At 37.4% G+C, this 24,927-nt stretch overlaps 5 protein-coding genes and 3 pseudogenes across 5 annotated transcripts; 1 reads left to right on the top strand and 7 right to left on the bottom strand.

Moving 5' to 3' along the window:
• Window positions 1-1,033: 1,033 nt before the first annotated feature.
• On the top strand, window positions 1,034-2,423 carry LOC120140128. Its single transcript, XM_039155180.1, has 2 exons — window positions 1,034-1,511; window positions 2,251-2,423. Exons 1-2 carry the CDS (start codon window positions 1,095-1,097, stop codon window positions 2,404-2,406), a joined length of 573 nt encoding a protein of 190 aa, XP_039011111.1. The 5' UTR covers window positions 1,034-1,094; the 3' UTR covers window positions 2,407-2,423.
• A 687-nt stretch (window positions 2,424-3,110) lies between these two features.
• Window positions 3,111-3,648, bottom strand: LOC120140323 (uncharacterized protein At1g15400-like). Its single transcript, XM_039155337.1, has one exon. The coding sequence runs from the start codon at window positions 3,495-3,497 to the stop codon at window positions 3,201-3,203; it is 297 nt and encodes a 98-aa protein (XP_039011268.1). The 5' UTR covers window positions 3,498-3,648; the 3' UTR covers window positions 3,111-3,200.
• Window positions 3,649-4,081: 433 nt separating this feature from the next.
• On the bottom strand, window positions 4,082-8,418 carry LOC120136945 (annotated as a pseudogene).
• A 74-nt stretch (window positions 8,419-8,492) lies between these two features.
• On the bottom strand, window positions 8,493-9,583 carry LOC120136852 (annotated as a pseudogene).
• Window positions 9,584-9,986: 403 nt separating this feature from the next.
• On the bottom strand, window positions 9,987-11,376 carry LOC120140025 (probable sugar phosphate/phosphate translocator At5g25400). The gene has a single exon (XM_039155117.1). The coding sequence runs from the start codon at window positions 11,243-11,245 to the stop codon at window positions 10,181-10,183; it is 1,065 nt and encodes a 354-aa protein (XP_039011048.1). The 5' UTR covers window positions 11,246-11,376; the 3' UTR covers window positions 9,987-10,180.
• A 523-nt stretch (window positions 11,377-11,899) lies between these two features.
• Window positions 11,900-13,260, bottom strand: LOC120139725 (2-alkenal reductase (NADP(+)-dependent)-like). The gene is made up of 4 exons (XM_039154898.1): window positions 12,996-13,260; window positions 12,726-12,903; window positions 12,464-12,630; window positions 11,900-12,361 (listed from the first exon to the last, which is right to left on the bottom strand). The coding sequence occupies exons 1-4, from the start codon at window positions 13,227-13,229 to the stop codon at window positions 11,900-11,902; spliced, it is 1,041 nt and encodes a 346-aa protein (XP_039010829.1). The 5' UTR covers window positions 13,230-13,260.
• A 533-nt stretch (window positions 13,261-13,793) lies between these two features.
• Window positions 13,794-15,732, bottom strand: LOC120136757 (peroxidase 25-like). The gene is made up of 7 exons (XM_039152750.1): window positions 15,562-15,732; window positions 15,391-15,484; window positions 15,179-15,269; window positions 14,841-15,081; window positions 14,595-14,774; window positions 14,337-14,499; window positions 13,794-14,257 (listed from the first exon to the last, which is right to left on the bottom strand). Exons 1-7 carry the CDS (start codon window positions 15,730-15,732, stop codon window positions 13,836-13,838), a joined length of 1,362 nt encoding a protein of 453 aa, XP_039008681.1. The 3' UTR covers window positions 13,794-13,835.
• Window positions 15,733-16,410: 678 nt separating this feature from the next.
• LOC120139929 lies at window positions 16,411-18,491 on the bottom strand (annotated as a pseudogene).
• Window positions 18,492-24,927: the final 6,436 nt, after the last annotated feature.

Here is a 24,927-nt window from a genome sequence, read left to right as displayed (position 1 = left end):
AGAAATTTTTATATATACAATAAATTACGGACTCACTTTTTAACTTTGCAAAGCAAGAAAAAAGCAAATCCTGATACACATGCTTCGCCCATGCTTCGAAGTCAATTCCACTGAAATCGAGAGAACGTTGCAATGTGAAGCGTGCTAGCTAGTCTGGAAGGATGAAAGCCATGAAACAAAAAATAATTGCAGGCTTTTCTATCCTTTAGTTTAATAGCCGACTTCTGACATGTTAATAAATAGGAGGGCTAAATCTTAATCTATGTGGTCCAATCATACAAGTGATTGAAATATATAAAAAGTAATTGAAGGTAAATTATAAATTATTCTAGGCAGAGCCAAAATCACACCTATATGGTTATATTAGTTGGAACATAATTTCTTAATAGATTGAAAACTCATTATCTAGAATTAGTTGATCACTGCTAATCTGTCTTTTATTACCGGAACTATACCCATCATATTTTTTTCTTACAAATTCTGAATCGACCAACATCGCACACTCAGTTATGATGTGTGACTCTCTCAACTGAGATTTTATGCATACACGAGAACTTCAACCTAAGACTTTACTTAAGTGATATCAAACTGTTTACCACTAACCAATCTGTTAATTAGAATTATACCCATCATATTATTGTAATTTTATCTTAATTTTTCGTCTAATCTACAAAGTATAATCCCAACACAAATATAATCATTTGAAAGTGACAGTTCCGTTAGGTAGCCTAATGGAAGATCCCCATGTGGGTGCCGGCTCTTCACAAATATGCCCCCCCCCCCAAACTCTAAATCAACTCTAACCCAGACACTCGGACTAAACCTTGCATGTTACAGAAAAAGGCCCATCAAATCTCTTCAAAGCAATCATCACCCTTTAATTTATCCTTTATCACAGGCAACAACACATGGTTTGCTTATATAAATTATTCCGTCCACTTTCTAATCGTATTATTATTTTCTATATGGCTGGTAATGACTCCCAGACACCTCCCCTTCTCACATTATATATATATTTATGCACCTTCGTGGCTTGACTTCATAGACTAATACAATATTATTAGAATAAGACACAGTGAGAGAGAGAGAAATTAATGGCTTCCAGAGAGAAAAAGCAGAAGAAACTAATAAGTGGTTTCTTTAGCAATTTTTATAGGTCAAGTACACGAAGTCAGAAGCCAAAACCCGAGCCTTCTGTAGCGGCAAATAACAAGCCTGTTTCACCGAGTTTGTTGTTGAAGAAACTAGAAAATGGCCAAACTGTAGACAGGGGTGGCCAGAAGGGAATCGAAAAAGAAGGTATCGAAGGAGGAAAGGTGGTTGTTGAAGGAAGAAAGTCAGTATCCCACGTCGAGACGAATCTGTTATCAGTGATCTCGTTTCTTCAGGTGAAAGTTTTGGTTTCCGACATGCCCGGGTTCATGCAAGTGCATGCCTTCCGCTCTGCCAGAAGAACATACGATAGTTTGGAGAAGTTTAGCTCCAGGCACATGGCTTATAACATCAAGAAGGTATGTTCCAAAAACCTCAACTCTTTCACAAGCTCTGCATTTTCAAGATCAGTTTAGCATTGTACATGTAGATTCATATAAAAACGAATAAGCTCTTTTAATCGATTCACAGTTTCACAGTATGTAATGACAGTGGATTTATCTAGCTAGGTAGGTAGATTGATTATGGAAGTGTTTCTTTTTGGAATTGCCTGAGTTTGAATGATTGAGGCTTATTCACGGAACCTCACGAGTCACAAGGAAGGAGACAATACTCTGCAGGACAGATAGAAATGATGACTTTCTTTCCAATCTGTTTCTTTCAGCAGAATCTAGGTGTTAAGTCGCACATGGAACCCTTGACTCTTGTATTTTTGGCTATTCCTTACATTCTTGAAAAATGATAAAAAAAAATACAGCTTTAATATGTATATATATATATAGCAGAATAAAAGAGTTTCAGTTCTGAAACCTCAAGTATGGGAATCCATAGTGAGATGAGACCTGATCCAACACACCATGTGTAAAAACAGCAAGAGGACCCTCAAATTCAAATCAAGTAACTTTTCTTTTATTTTTTCTTCATTTTCCCTTTGAGTCATTTGCATGGGTAGAACAATGGAATAGTATATATAATGTCGAGTTAATGTCCAATCTGTACCGTGAGTTCTTTTTTTAACCATTTTAGGCATTCAATTTATCTTCTTTTTATCCTTTTATATATGTCTTACGGCCAACAGTTTGGGCTTTTTTTATACAGGAGTTTGATAAAGTTTATGGACCGACCTGGCATTGTATCGTGGGATCAAATTTCGGCTCATTTGTTACACACTCAACGGGTTGCTTCCTTTATTTCTCAATGGAGAAACTGTACATTTTAATATTCAAAACTAAAGTTCGTAGGGTTGCGAATTAGACAATTGAAGGCTACTAATCAAATATAGGCCCCTGTTCTCCCCTCTATTTGTTTTATCGAATTGGATGTCCCTTGGCATGATGTTTGTAAATGACAAAATCACTGTAACAGTGTACGATTATTATGAATTTCTACATGAATTATTGGCAGCCAGACTGGACCCTTTTGGCACCTCTGTGGCTGCTGATAGGAGGAGTGTGATAGCAATGCGTGTAAATAGGTGGCTTGATGGGCTTGTCCTTTTTGACGTAACTTCAAGATGAAGTGCTGATAATTGAAGAATTTATAATATACATTAACTTACAAGAATGACATTTAATTTATTATTAATTTAGAAAATGAACCGAAGCCCAAGTGGCAGAAGATGAGGAGAGCAATTGTTGAATTTGATGGGAGTGGTTTGGAACCATTTTGGGTCATAAATGATGGGATCGGTGGGCGCCTCATCAATCAAGCTATGGACTATCGGCTAACGAACAAATTAAAAGTCGGCTGCCTTACCAGTCCAAAATGAATAAATTCATTTATTGAAGGGGGTTTGGAATTTAGTAGCTCAATTTTACCTGAGTTTCTGTTGGGATACATTGAACCTTTAAGAACAAATTGAAATGGAATCAACCCAAAGCTCAGGGGAAATTGAAAGAGAAAAGGAAAGCATCTCTATAACAAAATCCCATGAAACATAAGCTGTTGAAATTCTACACGAGAACAGCACACATATAATTTGAAATGGAATGTGGAAAGCTGCGTATCACATTAAAGTAAACATAAACAAAAAAATTATGTAGTGATCATCAGGCCTTGCGCTTGTTTGATCTTCTTTTCTTGACGGCATCTGGTTTGCCAAAAACCCCACAAAAACCGCAACCGGATAGCTTTGGAGAAGGAGGATCCACGCTAGGAGTAGCCGCCTTGGTCGTGCGGTAGGTATGTCCGCCGCTGCCTTCGTCTGATCGGCTTCGTCTCCCTCGGCTGCTTTCTTTATTTTCTGTCATTTGGTTCAAATCCCCCGATACGGCCTTGTTGTCCCATACCAAACCCGACGATCCTTGCCTCCTAAATGACGTCGTAGACCTCTGCAAACCCTCCATCTCTTCTTCAAAAGTCTTTTCCTTCTTCTCTGGTTTATGCTCTGGAACTCTGTGGCGGTTGGTTATAGGTTTTTATTGGTACAAGGTGAAGGGACGCTGGGTCCGGAGGTACGTGGTGAAGTGCGACTTTTTCAATGTGGGAGAGAGAGAATGACAAGTATGGACTTTAATGAGTAAAAAACAAGTGGATTTTTGGTCTGCTATTTGAAACACCGAAGAGCTGACGAATTCACAATAATAAAATAAATATATTTCAAAACATTTACCAAAACTCTTCTCTCGGTTTGTGTTTTCGTGTAATACATAAATTTATTAAATGCCTGAATAATTGAATTTAATTAAATAGAATAGCACCAAGGCTTGGTCCAAAAATATTTTAAATTACCTCACACTTCCGCCAACTACAGACCAAAGACGATACATAAAGTATTTGAAAGTTTTAATCATTGTAAATACAATAATAGAATTAAAAAAGGTAATAAGTTTTGACCATTTAAAGTCAAGTTTATTCTTAGGTCACAGAAAATATGACATACAAAAGCTAATTCACATCTTCAATTACTTGAGAAAAAAACCATCAATAATTAATCTATTAGTTCATTAAAGTCGAGATTTTTCAGCTGTGATCGGAAATGAAACATAAAATTAGTTCGTTTGTCTCTCTTGTTCCGCAGTAAACAAAATTGTGATTGTACTGGAACCCCATTAATAAATTCATTTTGCCTTCCCTTTCTTGAATTGAAAGACCCTGCTCCTCCCTTCTTTCCAGTCTTCTTATGAGGTTGCTTTTTTGGTTTCAGCTTGTTTGTGGTCGATGAGGACTTCCCTTCTTGATTCCTTTTACTCCTAGCTTTCTTCACGTTATACATCGTAACAGCCTGATCTCAAAAATAACATAAAATTAAATTAAAAATCATTCTCAGTTTAAAAATGCATTTCCATTTTGGAATATCAACTGATGAACCTAAGTTGGCCAAATCATATGGCTCAAGCATACCTTGTCAACATCGAGTATCTCGTGCGAATGCTTAGAGATAAGCTTATTTAGAACACTCTCAGTTTGTTCCTTCTCTCACGAGCCTATCCCTGATCCTTCGACCAACAGGTAAGAACTAACAAAAGTACAAAATGACCATATTAGAGCATGCCATCACAATTCATCAGAGATATGTACACTAAAGTGAAGGCCAAGGATGCAAACCTTGCGATGCTTTCCTTGCTTTTTAGCAGGCTTTTCTCCATCAAATCTCCCCCCCCCCACTAGCCGTAGAAGTGGCGGCCATCCCAGCAACATTCCCTAATTCATCTTTCGTAACTTTCTTAGGTGGAGCCTGTGTTCCTGTTATGGACAGAGCTGTAGCAGCAAGCTGAACATGGCTGCAGCAAACCACTTCAAGTTAAAAATAAACAAAAACATTAAAAATAGCCAGACTCTAGCATCCGCAAAAAGATAAAGTATCCTCTAAAAAGTTACAAGAATCAGATGAGAAGCAATTACATGAAACTCAACCAAAGAGCTAGAGTTTTTTCAATGCAAGCTAAAGCAACCGCTAGAGTTTTCTCATCAAGAACTAGAGCAGTTAGGATGAAAATAATGCCAATAGGAAAGAATCAACAATGACTTCAAACTCATTGATGTTTATAAGAAATTCCTATGACTATGGTCAGCAATCATAGTCTAACCCCTAAAGTGTTAAAATAACATAAATGTTAGGGTGTAAAGGAATAGTATTAATATCATAGAATAGGACTTAGAGGCTAATGCAGCATAATGAATTAATGATGCTAGATGAAGAATAGGCTAAGAGGAGCCATTTATACCAACAATATCTCAAATATGATTAAGCTATCAGTTTCTTGTTGAATATAATAATTGTGATTGTACATATAGAAAACTACAATGGATAGGAAAAACCTTGGCAAAGCACCAACTTTTGCAGCTTGCTTCAATTTCTGGAGGCGATTCTTCTCTTGTTTATCAACTCGTTTCTTCTTATAATCTTGTCTTTTAGCAAAAGGATCCACTCCAGGCTCTGCAAAATAAAAACAACAATGATCAACAAAAAAGTCAACTATATTTCTTTTCTTCCAAGCAAGGAAGGCAACTCATTAATTACTCACCATCAGTCATCTTGGCCTCGATGATTGGTATATCTTTATCATCATTGACAAGATCATAACCAAAACAACGTTTCCATGTACCAGTCTGTTCATTCCATACAACTTTCTCCCTTTTTACGTTTCTTTATACCTAAAAGATATCTCAAAAGAGAACAACCAAAAAGTAGAGAATCAGCAGACCCATGGAAAATGAGATTTAACTCTAAATTCAAACATAGCCATGTATGACAGGTGAAATGATTTACATTTCCTTTTAGCAAACTCCTCCCATTTCGTGGGAGGTTTAGGCTTCGGAAGCTGAAAGCACAAGCCAATAAAGCATTTCAGGTTTCACGAAACCTTACAAACTAGAATTTTCAATGCATATAAATAACCAAAAAAAAAATTCAAATTCATTTGGTAGGATATACTTGTTCTTTAGTCTTGGTTTACAGAAGTCCAAAATTACAGAATTAAAAATGAATTAATTATAAGGGTAGGCTTACATGCTTCTCCCTATGAAGTTTGTTGGGGGAGGCAGCTTAACAAGCGGTCCATCTACATCCTCAGTTTTTTTTCTCAGCAAAGGACAATTTATTAAATTAAATAAAGAGTCAAAGTTCAACTTATGAGCCTCATTAAAAACCTCCCTATTCTAATTGGAGGAAAAGAGTACTACATAAGAGAACAAAACAAACGCATCGAACCAAAAAAAACAGAACCCAGATGCACAAGAAACCCACCCCCTACAAATTCACACTCTTGGCCATAAAAAAAAACATAACATTACAACCATCAAAACGCTCAAAAGTAAAAACCAACAAAACAAATCCAATCGACAGAACAAAACTCGACACCAGGAAACTCATACCGAGACATAAAAACATTTCCACACACTCCAGAGTGGGCTACCAAAGTAATTCTCGAAGAAGATTACGCTAACACAAACAATACTATGGAATCCAAAACAAGGTCTTTCCTAATATCACCAAGCTTGAAGTCATGAATCTATCAACAAACCAAACAATAACCAACCAATCAACCATACCACAATCGTCTTTCACCCAGCAGTGCAAATACAACACCAATGGTAATGGCTCTTCCTTAATTATTCCTACTAAAAAACCTCCACTTAATATTCATCAGAACAGTATCTAATTGACACAAAAATCCAGCCCTTGAAACGTTGAACAAACACTGCTCAATAGAATACAATACATTGTCCGAGACCCCTAAGGCAAACAAAAATGATCGAAATCATGCCACCACAAAAACCTCCTGCAATACTATCATTCCCCACAATATAGACATCTTACAAAACAAAAGATCCAAAATTTTCCAGCTTATCAAGGCCATTCACAATCCAACTTTCTCAAGAACAATGATACTTAAATTCAGCACTTTAACCTAAGATTGAAGAAATCCACCATATCGTCTCGGTTTCCACAATTTTGAATTCAACAACGTACCAACAACAACCAGCTACCATAACACCATTGACAATTTTTTTGGACACACTCCATCTCATACCAGCAGAACCAAAACTTCTGTCAAAACAGCAGCAACAACCTCTGTTCCATTCCAGACTCGAAGATAACAAACAGATAGTACAATCACTAAAACATTGAAGAAACAGCCAAATACTCTTTCCTTACAACCCCCAGGCATGAACAACCATGAATTAAACACACGAACTCTCTAATTACACCACAAAGCCAGCATAGTAAAGAAGAAAATATAACAGATTTACAACCAGGATAATAACTTCTTTTCAAAACATCCCCTTATGAAGACAACTAAAATTCAATGGACATAGATTGAGATTCACCTTCCAATTCCTCCAAGGCTATTATTTCTCGAACCAACTTCTCTTCTGAGCCTTTGAACTCTATTCCTAATTCTCTACCAATCTGTAACATTAACATCGCTTCCCTCTTTAGTCTCTGGCATCCTGCTTGTATGTCAAAATCAGATAGGGACCTACCTTCAAGTTCATTCAATTCTTCTTCGCTCTGTATCTTCTTCTTACTTTTCTTCATTCGACAAATTCTATTCTTCCTTTTTGAATTTACGAATTTCTCCTGAATGCTTTGAATAGAACTGTATTTTTTGTTTTTCCTCGCCTTTGCTCTTTGGATCTGCCTGGATTTGAGAATTAAAGTATCCTCGCTCAGCTCTTGGTTTGAGAGACCCATATTAACCACATCCTCCACTGCCCTCGTATCTATTCGACCTTCCCATATCTTCAATTCTTTAAAATTTTCCTTTATTTCCTCAGTTGAAGGCAAGTTAAAAAGACTATCTGCAACGTCTTGAACTAACTTGGTGCCCTCCTGTAAACATTCCTTCACTAGCTCATCCCTAAACATATTGTCCAGCAGACATATAAGATAAAGGAAAGGAACGCGAACGAAAATAAACAACGACTTCTTTATAAACCAAACAATAGACTACGCTTTGAAAAGACCCACTAAACTAGGTTTGAAGGAAACCAAGTATCCCCAATTCCAAAGTATGTCCATTTATAGCATCAAATTCAAAACCCATTGCAGAAATCGAAAAAATTAAATGAGAAACAAAAGAAGGAAACCTATTTCAGCTAATTTGATACAAATCTGCAATTATAAAAGAAAAAGAGAAAGAAGTAAACCTGGAAGCGGGGAGCGAAGGAAAGCTATGAAAAGGGTTGAAAGCAAAAAGATTCCCCACGTCTACATGAAAAGGTTTCGGGCTGTCCATCTCCATTGCCATCTCCCCTTCGTTTCGCTGTATGGAGCTAACTGTTAAGCTTTGGTTTGGTTTGTTCTTCCAAAACCTAACGCCGAAAAAGGCAAAACAAAACCTATTGAAGAATGCGCCTATCAAATTATTGAAGGAACCTATTGTTTGTAATGTAACATTGTTTGGAGAAACATGATTTGATCGCATTTCATTGAAGTGGTTTACAGCATACTTGTCATCACTAGAAATCATTGTAGTCCATGAGATCACATTACAGTCATTCATTCTTCCGAATACTGATTTTGCATCTTCAACAACCTCACACTTTGCATACATTGACATCAAAACATTACAAACAGAAACATGCGTACCATACCCTTGTTTTATACATAGACCATGAATTTGTCTTCCAACATCTAAGTTCCTCTGACGACCACAGACTGAAGCTGCCACAGTAAATGGTACATGATCAAGGTATATTCTTTGTTTTACTATTTTAATGAATATCCAAAACGCTTTTAACCCATAACTATCCTCCTGGCTGTACCCCGAGAGGATCCCAGTCCATGAAACCAAATCTCTGATCGGCATTTCATCGACACCCTTTGAGCTTCCTCTAAACGTTTCCACCTAGAATACAAAGTTATAAGGGCATTTCCCACATTGACGTCGCAACCTAATGCAGTCTTCATTAAAAGTGCATGCAACTGCAACCCGAGAAGACAGCCTTCGAGGTCAAAACAGAAAGAAAGCGCTGTTGTACAAGTTACTGCATCGAAAAGAACCCCATTACGATTCATCCTCAGAACAAAATTGAACGCTTCTTCACTTCTTTGAAACCCCGAAAGCAGATTACTCCATAAAACTATATTGGGATCATTTAAGCCCTCAGAGATGCACAAAGCCTTATCAAACTGCCCAGATTTAGAGTACATGTTCATCAATGAATTCGGAACCGTAATAAAGGACATGAGCCCGGAGTTGATAGCAAATTTGTGAACCTGCGTCCCTTGCTTTGAATTACCGCAAGACCCCTTAAGAGCAAGAGTCGGCGTAACTTCTTCGATGGCATTAAATTGGCCCGAATTAAGGAGTTGTTTGAACTTTTTAAAGGCATCAAAGTGAAGATTAACGCCAAAAAAGGTGGGCAGAGACCGGTTAACTGGGCGAAGGAGGGTTGGGTTTGTGCAAGGGCTTTCGTCGAGCAAGTTCCTAGAGGCCGTTGATCGTTGGTTGGCGATAAAAAGGAGTTGGCGGGTAATCATGACAGTTTCATAAGAGAGAGTGGCTCAAATGAAAAGAAAATTAACAGTATATTTGAGCCAGTTAATCAAGGGAGAGCTTCAGCATATCGTGGTCATCTTTGAGCCAGCTCTTTCACTGTACTGTTCCTTCCGAGTAGTTCACTACTCGTCAACTAGTACGATCGATGTTTTTCTTTTTTAAATTTTGGATTCGAATATCAAATAAATTAAAATAACTACATATCAAAATATAAATAATTATTTATAGACATATATTATTTTATATTTATTCATATTAATTAAAAAAAAAGTGATTTTTGTGAACTCGGGATTACTGATGTCGGTAAAATGCAGGTAGTATAAAAAAAACCTAAAATACGGTTGATTCAAACCCAAGTAAAATCTATAGATCCACAAGCATAAGTAAAATTAGCGAATACATAAATAATTCATTCAGTATTTTATTTTGGTCTAAAACAACATGGGATGCCAATCGACAATATATAACTGGACCATAAGCAGAACATGCAGAGAAAAGAAAGAAACTAAAACACCTCTATAATTATAAATCTCTTTCGAGTCTAATCGTATCACTATCTAAAAAGTTAAAAACAAAGATTAACCCTGAGATTCATCTCTTCTGCTGCTCCCATCCCCTTCTCTTTCATCCAACAATCTCCCCGTTTCTTCATCCTTCCTCTCTGCTGCTTCCTTCTCTCTAAGCGCTTTCAGCTTCGAATGATTATAATAAGCAACCCCCAAAAACGCTACCCCATAACCAAACAAGTTAACAGCGGTCACCCTGTCTTTGATCACCGACCACGAAAAAGCTATCAGCAACCAGTCTTTGACAACTCCCGCCACGTTCATCGTCAGCGCGGATGTCTTCCCCACCAACAAAAACACCGCCAGGTTCAAAGCGAAGGCGCAAAAGGAGTTGGTCCCGAAGATGAAGTAATCGAAATGGAAGGTTGAGTTTTCTTTAAGTGAAGGTAGTTCCACGGCGACCCAGGGAACAAGCAAGAAAACGAAACAACAAGGGGCGACGTAATAAAGGGAAGTAATGGGGTTAAGGTTGATTCCTTTCGAACCGAGGAGTATTTGGATTAAAACCAGCCTCGTGGCTTCAAAAGCAACAGCTCCGAGCTGTAACAAGACACCCCAGGTATCGAATTTGGCTTCTCCATAAGCAGCGATGGCGACACCGGCAGAAATAGCGAGCATGTTAGCCATGGTGGAAGACTTGAAAGCATCTTTACGAAAGAGGACGCCGATGGAGTAAACGGCAACCGGCATGAGGGCTTTGAGCATTTGGATGAAGGAAACGGAGAGATAGATGTAGGCCGAGTTGGAGAGCCAAAGGGAAAGGGAGTAAAGGGCGCCGATGGGAACAATAGAGGAAAGGTAGAGTTGGGGAGTCATAGAAGAAGGGAGGTCGACGACAAGGAAGACTCGAACGAGGAGGAAAGCTATGGAGGAACAGAATCCCATGTGGATGAGCGTTAGGGAGATGGGGTAAGGCCAGTTGTAGAGCTTTTTGTCCAGGATGAATTTGTTGTAGACAATCACGGTGAAGGAAAGGAAGATCCATATGGCTACGTAGGTGTATGAGAGGATAATTTTTTTGAGGATGGAAGGGGAGATGGTGGTGGATGAGGAGGAGGTTCCGGTGGCGTCTCCCATGCTGGTTGGTGGTGGGTTTCGTACCGGAGCACCAAGGGAAGAGCTTTTTATTGCTGCAAAGGTGGTGATTCTGTTGGGGGCAAGAACTAGAAGGATCGGATTTAAATATGGAAACTTGGAGGGGTTGAACTTCAGAGGCGTTAATTAGGGAATTTGTAGTTAAATGACACGTTCGTATTTCTCTTGATTCACTGAACTTAAGACTGATTGTTCTAAAGTAAACATCGACAATAGACTGATTAGAAACTAATAACAACCGGTGAAAAGTCTACATCTTCTTTACATTTACTGGGTCTGCAAGGTTAGAGTTTATCGTCCGAACCCACCAATTGCTGGGGCCCGAAGCCTTGAAACAACTCCACGTATAATGAAGCATTATGTGGCTTATTCAAACACTATTTTCACGTCCACAAATGTACCAATGTTAACATTGTTTTTTTTTTAGATAAGAACCTTGAATTTTACAACGCCACGTGTTTAAATTTTAAAAAGTTTCGAAGCGTATGAGGATTGAAAGGCAATTAAGCCTTTTAATTCATGATTTGTCTACTTTATATTTCGTCATAAGGTGCAGTGAGGCAATTACAGATGGTGGCCTAAGCATATTTCTTTCCTCATGTTACGCTGGCGAAAATTATTAGGTGAAGCAATATATCACTGTTCTGCAATTTTAATAATCTTCTTTCCAATGTTTTGTCCTCTAAAGAGATTGATCAAAGCAGAAGGGATACTCTCAACCCCTTCCGAGATGTCTTCCAGTGGCTGAATTTTACCCGTCCGAAGGTGATCACAAGTCGTCGAAAGGAAGTCACCAAAAAGGTTCAAGTAATCACCAGCCAGAAACCCTTGGATCTTGATTCTCTTGTAAACAACGTCGATCATACTCGGCGCAGCTCGTTTTTCGCGATCTGTATACTCTGAAATCACCCCACAGACGGCTATCCGACCATTGATGTTCATGTTACTCACTGCTGCTTCTTGCATATCTCCCCCTACGTTGTCGAAATATATGTCAATCCCATCCGGGAAATACCTCCGGAGAGTTGACTTTAAATCAGTTTCTTCCCTGTAGTTGAATGCATCATCAAAGCCAAGCTTTTCTTTAAGCAACGCTACCTGACAATTTTGTATGCACATTTGAAAATCATCGCTTTGTGCTAAGATTCTTCAAACCAACTAAACCATGAACGATGGACAATTTGTGTTAATTAATCTGACCTTTTCTTTGCTTCCAGCGCATCCAACTACGTAACAACCGAACACTTTGGCAAACTGGCCAACCAAGTTCCCGACTGATCCCAAAGCAGCAGAAACGAACACTTTCTCCCCTTTCTTGGGCTTGCATATCTCGAACAATCCAGCATAGGCTGTCAGTCCACTGAACGCTGAAACAAAGCATATGGTTTTGAACATGTGCAGATGATAAGCAGTGATGACTGAGGAGCTAATGGCATATAAAAATAATGAAATAGTGGTTTACCCAAAATTCCAGCGTGGTAAGACAAGGGAAAGCCCATGGGGTCGAGCTTGTTCAACATGCCACCAGGTTTTACCACCGTGAATTCCCCCCACTTGAGGAGTCCGGAAACAATGTCACCCTTGTCAAATTTAGGGTTCCCAGAAGCCACAACTTTGCCAACACCATAAGCATCGATATCCTGTCCCAAAACAGAAAATAATGGTATGAAAAAAATCCTCGAAAGAGATTCAATTAACTGAGCCTGAGGAGGGGCATGCTGGGCAAACTTACCTCACCAGGAGTAATGGCGACTGCATAGGCTGAACTTTCTTGTGAGGAGCTATAGCTTTTCATGCGGTTTAATTGGTAAGGGTCGATTGAAACGTAGAGATTTTTGACAATGACCTCATCGGAGCCAGGTTCCAGGGAAAGAGAAAGGGGTGAAGACTTGAGCTCGAAATCAGAGTCTTGTGGGGCCCCATCTACGTGGTGCTTGATAGTAATGTACCTGTTGATAACCTCCATTTTTGAAGCTTCTCACAACGAAATAGCTGCCGGTGCTGAGAGCCCACCTACAGCTATTGTGGTTATATAAGGGCCGAGGAAGAACAATATTCTAATACAAACAAAAGGGTATTAATACAGAAGCTGAATTTATTTACAGAATCAATGTATAAATATTTATAAGAAAAACAGCATCCCTCGGCGGCTTTACGCAAACTCCAAACGGGGATCGACATTATTCTACCAAGAAAATTAAAGATTCTTCATCCGAATCGTGACAAGCTGCCAAATAGGAAGCCTGCTGCCGTCCTAAACCCCAATGCTTAATTACATAATATAATTAAGTCTCAATCAAGAAGAGAATGTCAAGCATTTCCAATTGATGCTTTTAGACAAATTATAGATTAATTACAAAAATGTAGTGATCAATAAGTACCATTTCGATTATTTCAAAAAAAAATTCTTCATTTAAAATTTTACATAATTTATTTTAGATTGTATTTATAAATAACATACAGCCATATATGAGATTCTTTTTGGCATCAAGAATGAGATTTGCAAAATAGAGGACTTTCGTAGTGCATGTAACAGAGATGTTCTGTTACTGCTAAACAATGCAATCAATGATTAATTAGTCTTTGAACATATCTTCCTAATCTCTCCTTCGGACCCAGTTTTCACTTCAATCCTACTCATCTTTATCATCGCTTTACGAAACTCATAATCAAACCTTAACCCCAACAATCCTCTTATGTTCCCTGCATATTTTTCCACTACCCTACGCGTAGCAGCATCTCCCCAAAGCCTCTGGTCCGATTCTAATACTCCTTTTCCATCACGAACATTTTTGAAGAAGCTCACGTCAAACTTCGTTGGGCTGTTTATATCTAATGCCACCCTTTTCGAACCGTCACCGTTTCTCGGACATAAAGTTTTGAGTTGTACTAAGAATGATTGGTTAATCGTCGGGTCTGCACTTCCGGTTACTGTGAAGTTATATAGGCGGTAGCGAAAGAACAAGCAATCCGTTTGCCCAATGGTATGTGCCCCTGCCATAGAAAACATAACATGTAATTAAGCAATCGGAAACTTGGTGGCGAAGAAACTATGTACGTAGTATATGCATACCGACTAATGTTACAAGATCTTTATCGTCGAGGCCTTTTGCTGCAAATTTTTGCCTTTGAGCAGCAATGGAACCAAGTGGAGACGGTAAACTTGAGGCTTGTGATGATGAAGAAACCCTGCCATCCCTTCTTCCGGTTGGAACGGTCCAACTTGGACCATCAATCTGAAATGGAATCAAATTAATGAAAATCTCATGTCGATGTATGTTTGTGCGTACGAGCTCGGGTTTATTGTTAGTAGAGAAAGAAAGAAAGCTACCAAGTCAACCGCGTCCCGAGCTGCCAATGCTAGGATGTCAGCACACGAGACTACTCCAAGGCATAGAGATTCCAGCTGCGTTTTTGCATCGTCAATAACTTTGAATCCTCGAAGTCCAAGGTTTGGCAATGCACTTCTCTCGCTGGAAGAGCCGGAGATCAACACCGAGCTGTCACATCCCTGCACGGAAGTCATGTGATCAGTAACACTTCCACCACAATAAATCAGGAAGAAGAAGAGAGTGACCTGAACAAAACAGTCATGGAAATGAAGCCTAAGCAAGCCAGCTGCAACGGGAGGATCATTGTTGAAGTGAGATTCAACTATGGATCTTACAACAGCTTCAGCCTTTGGACATGAAGAAGAATAAAATCCATTCTGCAAACCTGATCCCTGCCCCTCAACTAAAGAAAACATCACCAAGTACTTCGCTACAGAAACCAACCAAAAACCTCCCATTTTCAAAACCTGTGCTAAACAAAACCAAATTCGAGCAAATTATATATGCACAATGGGATTTGCTTAAGTTGCATTATTGGCCTGTCTTTTCGTCGAAATTCGGGCTACTCTTTGTAGTGGAATACGTGGAACCATTTGTGATAGAAATGCTTTCTCTTTTTGAAATAATTAATGCATTAACAAGTGGATCAAAGTGGAACTGGGGAGGTGCAAGAACTGTGCATATAAGAAATGGGAATTGATAACGTTAGACGCCTTTCTTATCATTTGATCAACACGTTTTTGTTGTTGTTTTTACTTGTTAATGTTGAAAATTGAGAATGTCCAATTGGAATACATTCACGCTTCACATTGACATCATGGAGGCTAAATTCTGAACTAGGTCCATGTCCTCTTTTATCTTCCATTTTCTTCATCAACTGCTGCAACTCCTAATGTATTATATCAGCTCTGATTCTGGGGTGGTAAACATCTTATGTTCCAAACCAATTTCTTTGATTGTTGTTACCTTCAGATTATCAACCGTGCAGCATTGAGGGGCTTCCAATTCACAAGGCTGCTCAACAATTCGTTTCCCCATCTTTACCTGCTGCTGGATCCTGCATCCATCTAGCAAAGCTCTCAAATCATCTGGCACTATTTTCAATCTGGTGTTCCTTGTTATAGTTGCGTGCCTCATCGAAGAGTCTATCACGAGCTAGAAGGGCTACCAGCAGAACACATTGTGTAACTGTAGGTGTCTTAATGCGATTGAAGAATGACATTCCTACATCAACACTTCAAGCTGTCACACAAGCATGGAGAACTGCAGCATATGTCATATTTCTAAGCTGGAGTTTTTCTCCATCTCCAAAAACAAACCTAGTCCAGTGTCATGTCTTCATGAGGTGGAGGATATAAATCCCACGTTAGAAAAGAAAAGAGAAGGCCTGAAATTTATAAGAGATGGTAATTTCATATTCTATGAAATTTGATTTTTGAGAGAGAATGTCATGCCTCGAAGTGGTGGAGATATATCCAATTACACAAAGTATAGTTGTCAATTTTTCACTCGTTAATATTTTTTTTATGATTTGATTGATTAAAATAATAATTAATTCTTGAATTTTTACAATTATTTTAATTTGTTTTACTATATTATTCTTTAAATTTGTTAGTGCAATATCGAAGGTGCAATATTATAAAATTTATCATATTACATAATCTTAAGGAAATCAGTTACTTTTTCAACATTACATATTCGAAAAACAGGAACACAAACCAACAGGATAAATGATTAATTAAAATAAACATTTGAACATAAATTTATGATTATACCAAAACGTAGCTTCAAGTTATATAGGATTTACATGTGTTTGCATCTAGGCCTTGCATTACAAAAGCATAAAATGTAGTAAGAAAAGTAAAAAACTAAACCCAAAAAAAAAAGATTCGTTTTCAAGCATAATTCACCTATATTACCACAATTCAACTACTTGGCAGCTTGTTCAAGAACAGGACTCATTTTCCATGCCTCGTCCAATCCGCTTATTTGCAGTGGAGGCAACGAGAAAACGCTAACAGTTGAGCTTCCACTCCGAATTTCCTTCAATACCCGCAATGCTGATATTGTGCTTTTCATGTATAAGCTCCCCACATTCTTTGCTTCACCGGAAGCTGGTTTTTCGTTCTTGGGGAAGATGTGTTCCAGCATCGCCTCGCACTCCTTCACGAGCTTGTGAAGCAAGTCCGTGGTGTAAAAGGGCTGTCGCAACACCCTTTGAATGAAAGGCAACCGGATCAAAGCACCAGTTCTTTTGTCATACTTCTTCAGTATTTTCACCAACCCTGTTCATAGCATATTGAGTTACTGATCTAATCCATTTGATGCAGTAAGGGCATTTTAAAAGCATTAACGTCAAAAAATCCAGGGGATCTTCACGCAAATTCTATTAGATAATGAAATCAGTTTCCAGGAGATCATGGTGCAATTCTGCACCGCCCAGCAGTATTCAGTACAACTCTAATTATCTCGTCTATAACTCTTTTTACCAAATGGTTTTTCTCAAATAACCCTAACAATTTGGAGAAAGTCAGACCATACTGGCATAAATCTATAATAGTGGCAGGCACATGGTGAAGCAAATGCTCCCAGTACAGTCAAATGGGTCTTTTAAAGAAGTGATGAACATTTCATGTTTGATTAAAGAATGGATGTGAATAAGTTGTCCGGCAAAGTATGGATGTCAGAAGGAATGCATACAGCTGTTCTACAGGAGTTTCCCAGCAGCTACAAATCTAATATTTTCCCTAAACAACTCATCCGGCCTGCTAAAACCGTGTACTACTGTTTTGAATAAATCACTAGTATTCAACTAGTATTCAATTTATTAAGCGACTAATTCATATCGAATTTTACACATATTATGGAAACTACCTATAAACTCAATTTACTAAATTCACAATCGTCAATATTTGAACCTTTATTTTACTTAAAAAAAATCTAGTGTCTCCCCCGTTAAGTTTAATGGTTATGGGTAAATTCATGTACCACTAATCATGTAAAACATTGAAACAAAGCAAGTGGCATATATATATTTGATTGAAGTATTAAACAGAGGAAGAGATTAAAAAAAAAGGTGAAATACCTGTGTAGTTAAGGGCGCTATAATTTTCTAATAGAACCATCTCGCCATGGAAGTCGACTATCTCCCTCCAAATCTTTATCATCTTTTCATTAGAATCCTTTGCCTTTGCCACGTTATCTTGTAATTCCTGCATCCCAAGTTCCCAGTCCAAAATAACTCATAAAACAAGCATACAAAATTTACACAATAGAAAATCCATATAGTTATGTCTTGAACTTAGAATCTTTACATAGCAATTAGAATGTAAAAAACCAACGTCGTTTCGTTTTGGTTCTAGTAATGAATTTTGCATCCCTGTTTGTTTATCGGGAAAGCAGGAGAAAAAGAAAAACAAACAAACAAAAAAATGCCGCCAATAAAACAGATCGAAATCAAATCAGAGTTGGAATTACCTTCAATCTAATGATGTATTCTTCCTCTTTCTCAACAAAAAACGTGTTGAATTTCTCGAGCTCATCTTCCAACAGCTTAAGAAAACGGGTCTCCTCTCTGGACATAACGTCTCCATCACGGAGTTATCCACGGCATCCACCACGTCACCAGAATTTTCATCCAACTTACGCCGTTTATTCGGCCTCTCATCGGAATTACGTTCAATGAGCTTTACTTTCTTCTTAAGCTCCTTATAAGAAAGGAATTTGTCCCGCCATTCAGGCAACGTATCCTCGATCTGGTTACTAAGGCTCTTCCCAAATTTCATAGCGAAAACTCCTTATTGCTTGAATCTTAACGGCTGGAGAGAACAACGACAGAACGGAACGGGGGTGGTGGAGGGAGAATAAGGGGTAAATATAACAGGAAATTGAAGAATATTCGGAGGGAAGCGGTGCGAATTTAGAATATCTTTATTTTTTATTATTAAATATTTTGGATTTTCTAAATTCTTTCGAAAGAGTACCTTTTTACTTTGTCTATTTATTTTTATCAGAAAAAATATTTTATCCATTATGTTATTTTGAAACGTTTCAAATATTGACACGTGGACATTTTACTGGGGACTTCTGGAGAGGCGTAGCTTAAGAAAGCCTTGCTTGTACTACTGGCACTTGAAAGTTAGGATACAACTTTATTGGCCTAAATAAGTTAATAAAAATAATTTAATTACATATTTGATCTTTACTTGAGATTAACATTTTTAATATAATCAGTATTTTCGTTATATAGTTTAATGACTATACACACTTGTAGTTTATCCAAATTAATATTTACTTATTATTATTATTATTATAATAGTCTAGAAATATTAAGACAGTTTTGAGTGCAAAGCTTCCCAAGTATCTTCAAGAGCACAGCCACAAAGCCCAGCCCAAGTAGGGGACTTTTTTTTTGTATTTGTCACGTATAATTTGAGACTTGGTATAATTCCAAAGGATTTGGAATATCCATTTCCCTTTCACCTCATCAAAAATTAAAGAAAGACTGGTTCTGCAATTAAACCAAAATAACTGTTGTGTCACCCTCTCTCTTTTCTCTAGAAACTAGCAGAGAAGTCAACTAAAAGGGTAACTTTGGTATTTAGTCCTTAAAGTAAGGTTGAACATGGAATTTCCCATTTACACAAGTTGCTAATCTTGCCGGGACAATATTAAAATGAAATAATAATAATAATAAAGCATATTCTATTTTGGTCCCTTTGTGCCCACCACCCACCCCCAAAGATCTTTTTGCACTTTTGAAAACTAGCAATGCATCCTATGCACAATATAAGGAATATTCCATATAAGGAAAAAAGACAATTATTAAACATAAATAATATATATTTATTATCAAATAAAAAATATTTTTTTGCCTTCCAAGTCAAGATATCCTTTGCTTGTATAAAGAATATTCATTTCCTTAATAAATAGCTCACCAATTACTCTATTTAATAAATAAACAAACACAAATAAAAATGTGTTGATTCGTTTATATTCATGATTAAGCTAATGAATCGAATGAATAAACAAAAACCAAATGCTCAATAGGGGCACTATAATAGTAATAATTATTGCTTTATTTTAATCATCCAACCTAAAAGAAGTGTGAGAAGCATCCTTCTATAGTGAAATGGGATGGACCATTGAAAGTGAAGCCCTTGTGGGATGGGCCATTGAAAGTGAAGCCTCAAGCGTCTCCTCTATATCCAATGAAACAACGCAACATTTAAGACCAACCAAATACTTTGACTTATCTCAATTATACAGATATTTTAAAAAAACTAATAATTAAATCAGAAAATAGAGAGGCAGGCATTGGTAATATGGTACACCATCCATCAAATCTACAGCTTTCCTACACATAAGTGATAAATACTCATTAATATTATACGGAGAATTAGATCTAGACATCCGAACTTGTTTTTTTTTTTGAATAAAAAAGAGAAGACAAACGAACTACATGGCCACATTGAAATATCAGCATGGAATGCAGCGTTGCACTCTTCAGGAGGATCGTGGAAGATAACCTACTCATGTGGAAGAGTCCACGCCAAGTGAGCCAAGGTATCCGCTACTTTGTTACACTTCCGGGGAACATGACGAAGCAAAACAGACCAATCGCGTTGCAGGAGTTCATGGACGTGAGGGATTAACGACGAAACACCCCTTTAAGCTCCTCTCTTGCTAAGCAAAGTTATCATATCTTTGCTGTCCGATTCAACTAAAATCCTCCGCAAACCTGTATCCCAAGTTAGACGCAGCCCTTCGAAAAGACCCCAGAGTTCCGCGTCCAGGATTGAACAACTCCCAACAATTTTAGCCAACCCCACGAACCACGAACCGGCTGAATCTCCAATAATTCCGCTACAGGAAGCAAAACCCAAGTCTGTTTTCCGAGCACCATCCGTGTTCAACTTGTAGACACCATCAGGAGGCAGTTCCCAGTCTCATTCCTGTCAACACGAGCAGAAGAACTCACCACAGTATGGGCCTTTGAATCGTACATCCGTTCTGTCGACCAATACATACGCCAACACTCCTGCAAAACATTGTCCATAGGTGTGAAATCCTGGTCAAAAACCAATTTATTCCTCCTCTTCCACAAGCACCAAAGAATGACCCAAAAAACAAATCCCAATCAACGGATACATTGAAAAAATAATTAGAGGAGCGAATATTCTTCGCGATCCACGGCACCAATTCCAACCGATCGAATTCATCAAGCACCCCGTCTTAATCAGATTACCCCAAACTGCTCGAGCAATCACACAATCCCTGAAGATATGAGAGACAGATTCAACAGTAGCTCCACAAATAGAGCAGGCCGAATGATTCGCCATGTGCCGTCGCACCCGCTCCTCATTTGAAAGAAGTTTATTCTTACAAATGAGCCATAGCAAGGATTTAACTCGAGGTAAACCCTTATAACTCGCCAGCAAGCTCCAAATGGACCCTACTGCATGTTCAACAGGAGGAGAACACCGAGCGTAAGCACTCTTCGTCGAAAATTGGCGATGCTTATCCCACTTCCACCCTGGAATATCCGACCCACAATTTTGAAGAAACAATCATATGAAAACCATACATTTGCTTCAGTTAATCTTTAATTGTCTGACCCAAAATTTTGAACTAAAAGTGAGGTATTTGCTTCCGGGGTAGTGCAAGGTGATCATTTTCTGCAATTACAGGTTTTAAAATTGGTAGACCTCATGTCAGATACCTTGGTCTTCCTCTGGTTTACCAGGATGCAGCCAATATTGTAATTATATGATTCAATTATTTCTGTCTCACAAACACCATTTGCTCGTAAACTTATAATTATGATCTATCATATATCATTGATATATATACAGTCATATATATTCGCCCATAATTAGGATCGATGGTCTATCACTAAAGAAATAAGCCTCCCCTTCTGGCACACCAAACGACGAACAGTTCCTATGAAACAGGTCCTCTATCATTTGCATTGCAATTCTCTCTTCTTCATCAATCTGATCTCCTCTCAGTTCAATAGTCTCTGTCTCCGCTTCTGCCCGATTTTGCCGCACGCCGATATGGGAATTATCGGTGTGAAGCCTTAGACAAGTGATGGAAGGAGATGGCGCCTTGCTGCATTTTGTAAGCGTGGCATGGAGAAGTTGAGATAACTCATTTGGAGGTGACGAATGGGAAGAAATTCCGAGGCCAACTGACAGGCATGTACTAGGAAGCACTAACATTTCTTTCTTTTTCTAAAGTTCTTTTTCCTCTCCACTCTATTAGAATTAGATTTAAAATTTAAAAAAAGGCCTTGAGAACCTACCAAATAAAAGATTGGGGCTTGCCTTGCATGCTACTACGTCATTAAGGGTTTCCATGCAATATACAGTTAACAACATCAATGTACAGTTAAGAAAACACATCGATAAAATTATTGAATGGCTTAAATGATAAAAATAAATGATATTCTTTATAGAGATCCTATGTTCAAACAATTGTGTTTAAGATTGCTCGTCCATTATGAATAATTAAAAATGATTTAAATTAAATATTATCTTGTAATCACACACGCTATTAAAAAAATCGATGGGACATACCCTTTTGCATCCATCGTAATCAAACCTACTATTACATTTTTTAAAACGGTCATTACTGACATATAGAAATTAAATAAAAAAATTATTGGGTAATTACAGTGATAAAAATGTAATTCTTTTAAATGATTCGAATTTAAATAGTTACATCTATAGAATATTTGTTATCAATTTTAACTAAAAGAATTCTGAATATATATATATATAACATTTATTTTAATGGTATACTTAATGGTATTGGACCACCATTACAGATAGATGGTGAAATGTCATAGTCTAGAACAAAGGCATCAAAATTTTCAAAAGATAATACTAAACACACCCTAAGTCGTGTCAAAGTGCAACTATGCTAATGTATCGTTATTATTTTAATTTAGGGTTGACTCATGACTTGAAATACAGATCATCATCAAAGGGATATTTGGGCTCAGCCTGCCCAAATTCACTCTCGGCACTTGCAAAGCCATTCTGTCTATGGGTTTAGTCTCTTGATTCTTCACTCTGTATGAGGCTGCTAAGCTTTAAGGTAAGCCCACTGCCATGCCTCTTTTAGCTTACGTTGTTAGCATATTAATATATAATAATAGAATAATAAAGGTTGGGGTAATAGTAAACATAGTGTATTTTATTATAATAATTTAAGTTTATATTTTGAGAACGATATTAGTTAAAACAACATTAATAAATTTCGATAATAAATTATAAATCAAACATGAACGATAAAAAAATTAATAAACAAACGGGTTGGTTCGAGTAGTAAGTAGGGATAGACATGAGACCCAATCTCGACGGGTTCCAACCCGACCTGATCGGTCAATTTATTTTTAAAAATCAGGTTTGGGTCAAGTTTTTTTTAAAGGTGATGTTCAAGTTAGGTCGAGTTCGGATTTAGGCAAAAAAATATCTGACTCGACCTGACCCAAAATAATAATTTTATCTTATATATTTAGAGATAATCACAATAATATCGCTCTATATATTATTTTTTTCCAATCAAATCCCTATTTTTATTGAATAAAAAATATTTTTATTATTATTTCGGGTCGGGACAGGGTCGGGTCGGGTGGAGGGTGTATATTTTTCAGGTCGGGTCTTGACCCGTGCCCATCTATAGTGGTAAGCAGCTTAATACCACCTAAGCAAGGTGTTAGGTTCGAGTCATTGTGTATGTAGAAAATCCTCACTGGAAGACTCACCCACCAATACTAAGTGTGCGACTCGGATTAGTCAGAATTAATCAAGGCTAAACCTTGAAACTGAAGCGCAAGAAGAAAAAATATTAATTGACAATGCGAAGATTTTGAAATTCTTCATCCGTCAATAATAAGAGATTTTAAAATTTTAAAAGAATTTTTTAAATGATGTTTTTAGTAGCTTTAATCTCTCGTTCAAATCTACCCTTCCCTAGGTAAACATTTAAACTTATCTAAAATTCTTCCCCTAAATAATTGTTGAAAATATAAAATATGCTCTTGGATGATCTTCTAGCATACTAAATAATAATAATAATTTTGTTTTATTTTAAATAACTAAATGCCTAAATCATAATCTGCCCACCCATGACTCCTGATTTGTTGACTTCTCAAGTTATATAAACTATAACCTACCCTTTCAGATTCTTCCAAGACCAATATGCGTTTCCCATGAAAACTGGAAACCCTAGTTTCTTCTTCCACGAAGCTTCGTTGTCTCAATCAATTATTGTTGCTTGAGGACTACTTCTAAAAACCCAAAGTTACTCCATAGACTTGTTTGTGTATGACGTTAGTTGGAAGGTAGATAGATAATATATCTCTAGCAATTTGCAGAGAACTACAGCAAGTGGTTTCCATCAGTAACCTTTGTCTACCAAAACTTCTTTTCTTTGGTAAATCATCATCACATGATGGTCTATATGCTCACCTTTTCATCCATTCACCCTAAAGTATTATTATTTACTTTGGAAAAAGACGGCCTACAATATTCTTTTAATGTTTTCTTGCTTTAGGACATGCCCGCCGACAATATTCCTACAGTCATTCATTACGGACTTAAAGAAATAGAAATGTGCTTTCACATTTGCCATATCAAGCCTTTAACTTGTGGCTGCAGATTAAGTTCCAGGATATATGATTGAAAGAAAGCTTGCCTTGCAACTATTTACAGGCTTTAATTTCTGGGATTTAACAGGATTAAGTTTTTACCTGTTGATTTTATGAGTGTGGAATGAGTCAATGATTTGATTTGATGTAAATCAAAGACTTTGTCCAAGCCGAATAGGAACCTGGAAAAGGATTTCTCCAATCCGAATTCTGTTAGTGTCGCCAATACAACAAAATATATTGCATAAATCAAAATTAAATGGCACCCACTTCTGAAAATTAATGTCGTTTACCAGTTTCCTGTTTCCCTCTTAATATGTGAAATCTCATGATTAATGAGTTTGATCACTACCAGAGGACATTAATGGTTGAAGTACAAGCATGTGGCAATTTTATATTAAAAACATTAAATAAATAATTATTTAAATAAATAGGATCTTCTAAGAATTATTTAGAATAACAACCTCAAATCATTCACATAAGATGACATCAAATAACGTGTTAAATCTTTGTACCTTCCAACACGCGAGATACGTCTGATGTAGGTAAACTTTCCAGGTAAACCAATAAAAAAATTGGATAAATGACCTCGCGCATGACGAAGCACGAGATAGCATGATAACCAAAATATCGCAAGATTTATGAGATGCAAGCCACGAGGATATTTCAAATTG

This window comes from Hibiscus syriacus, unplaced genomic scaffold (genome assembly GCF_006381635.1).
Source record: "Hibiscus syriacus cultivar Baekdansim isolate YM2019G1 unplaced genomic scaffold, ASM638163v2 tig00000170_pilon, whole genome shotgun sequence".
Classification (NCBI taxonomy): Eukaryota; Viridiplantae; Streptophyta; class Magnoliopsida; order Malvales; family Malvaceae; genus Hibiscus; species Hibiscus syriacus.
The sequence above is the reverse complement of the archived record's forward strand: the minus strand, read 5'-3'. Positions and strand labels throughout refer to the sequence as shown.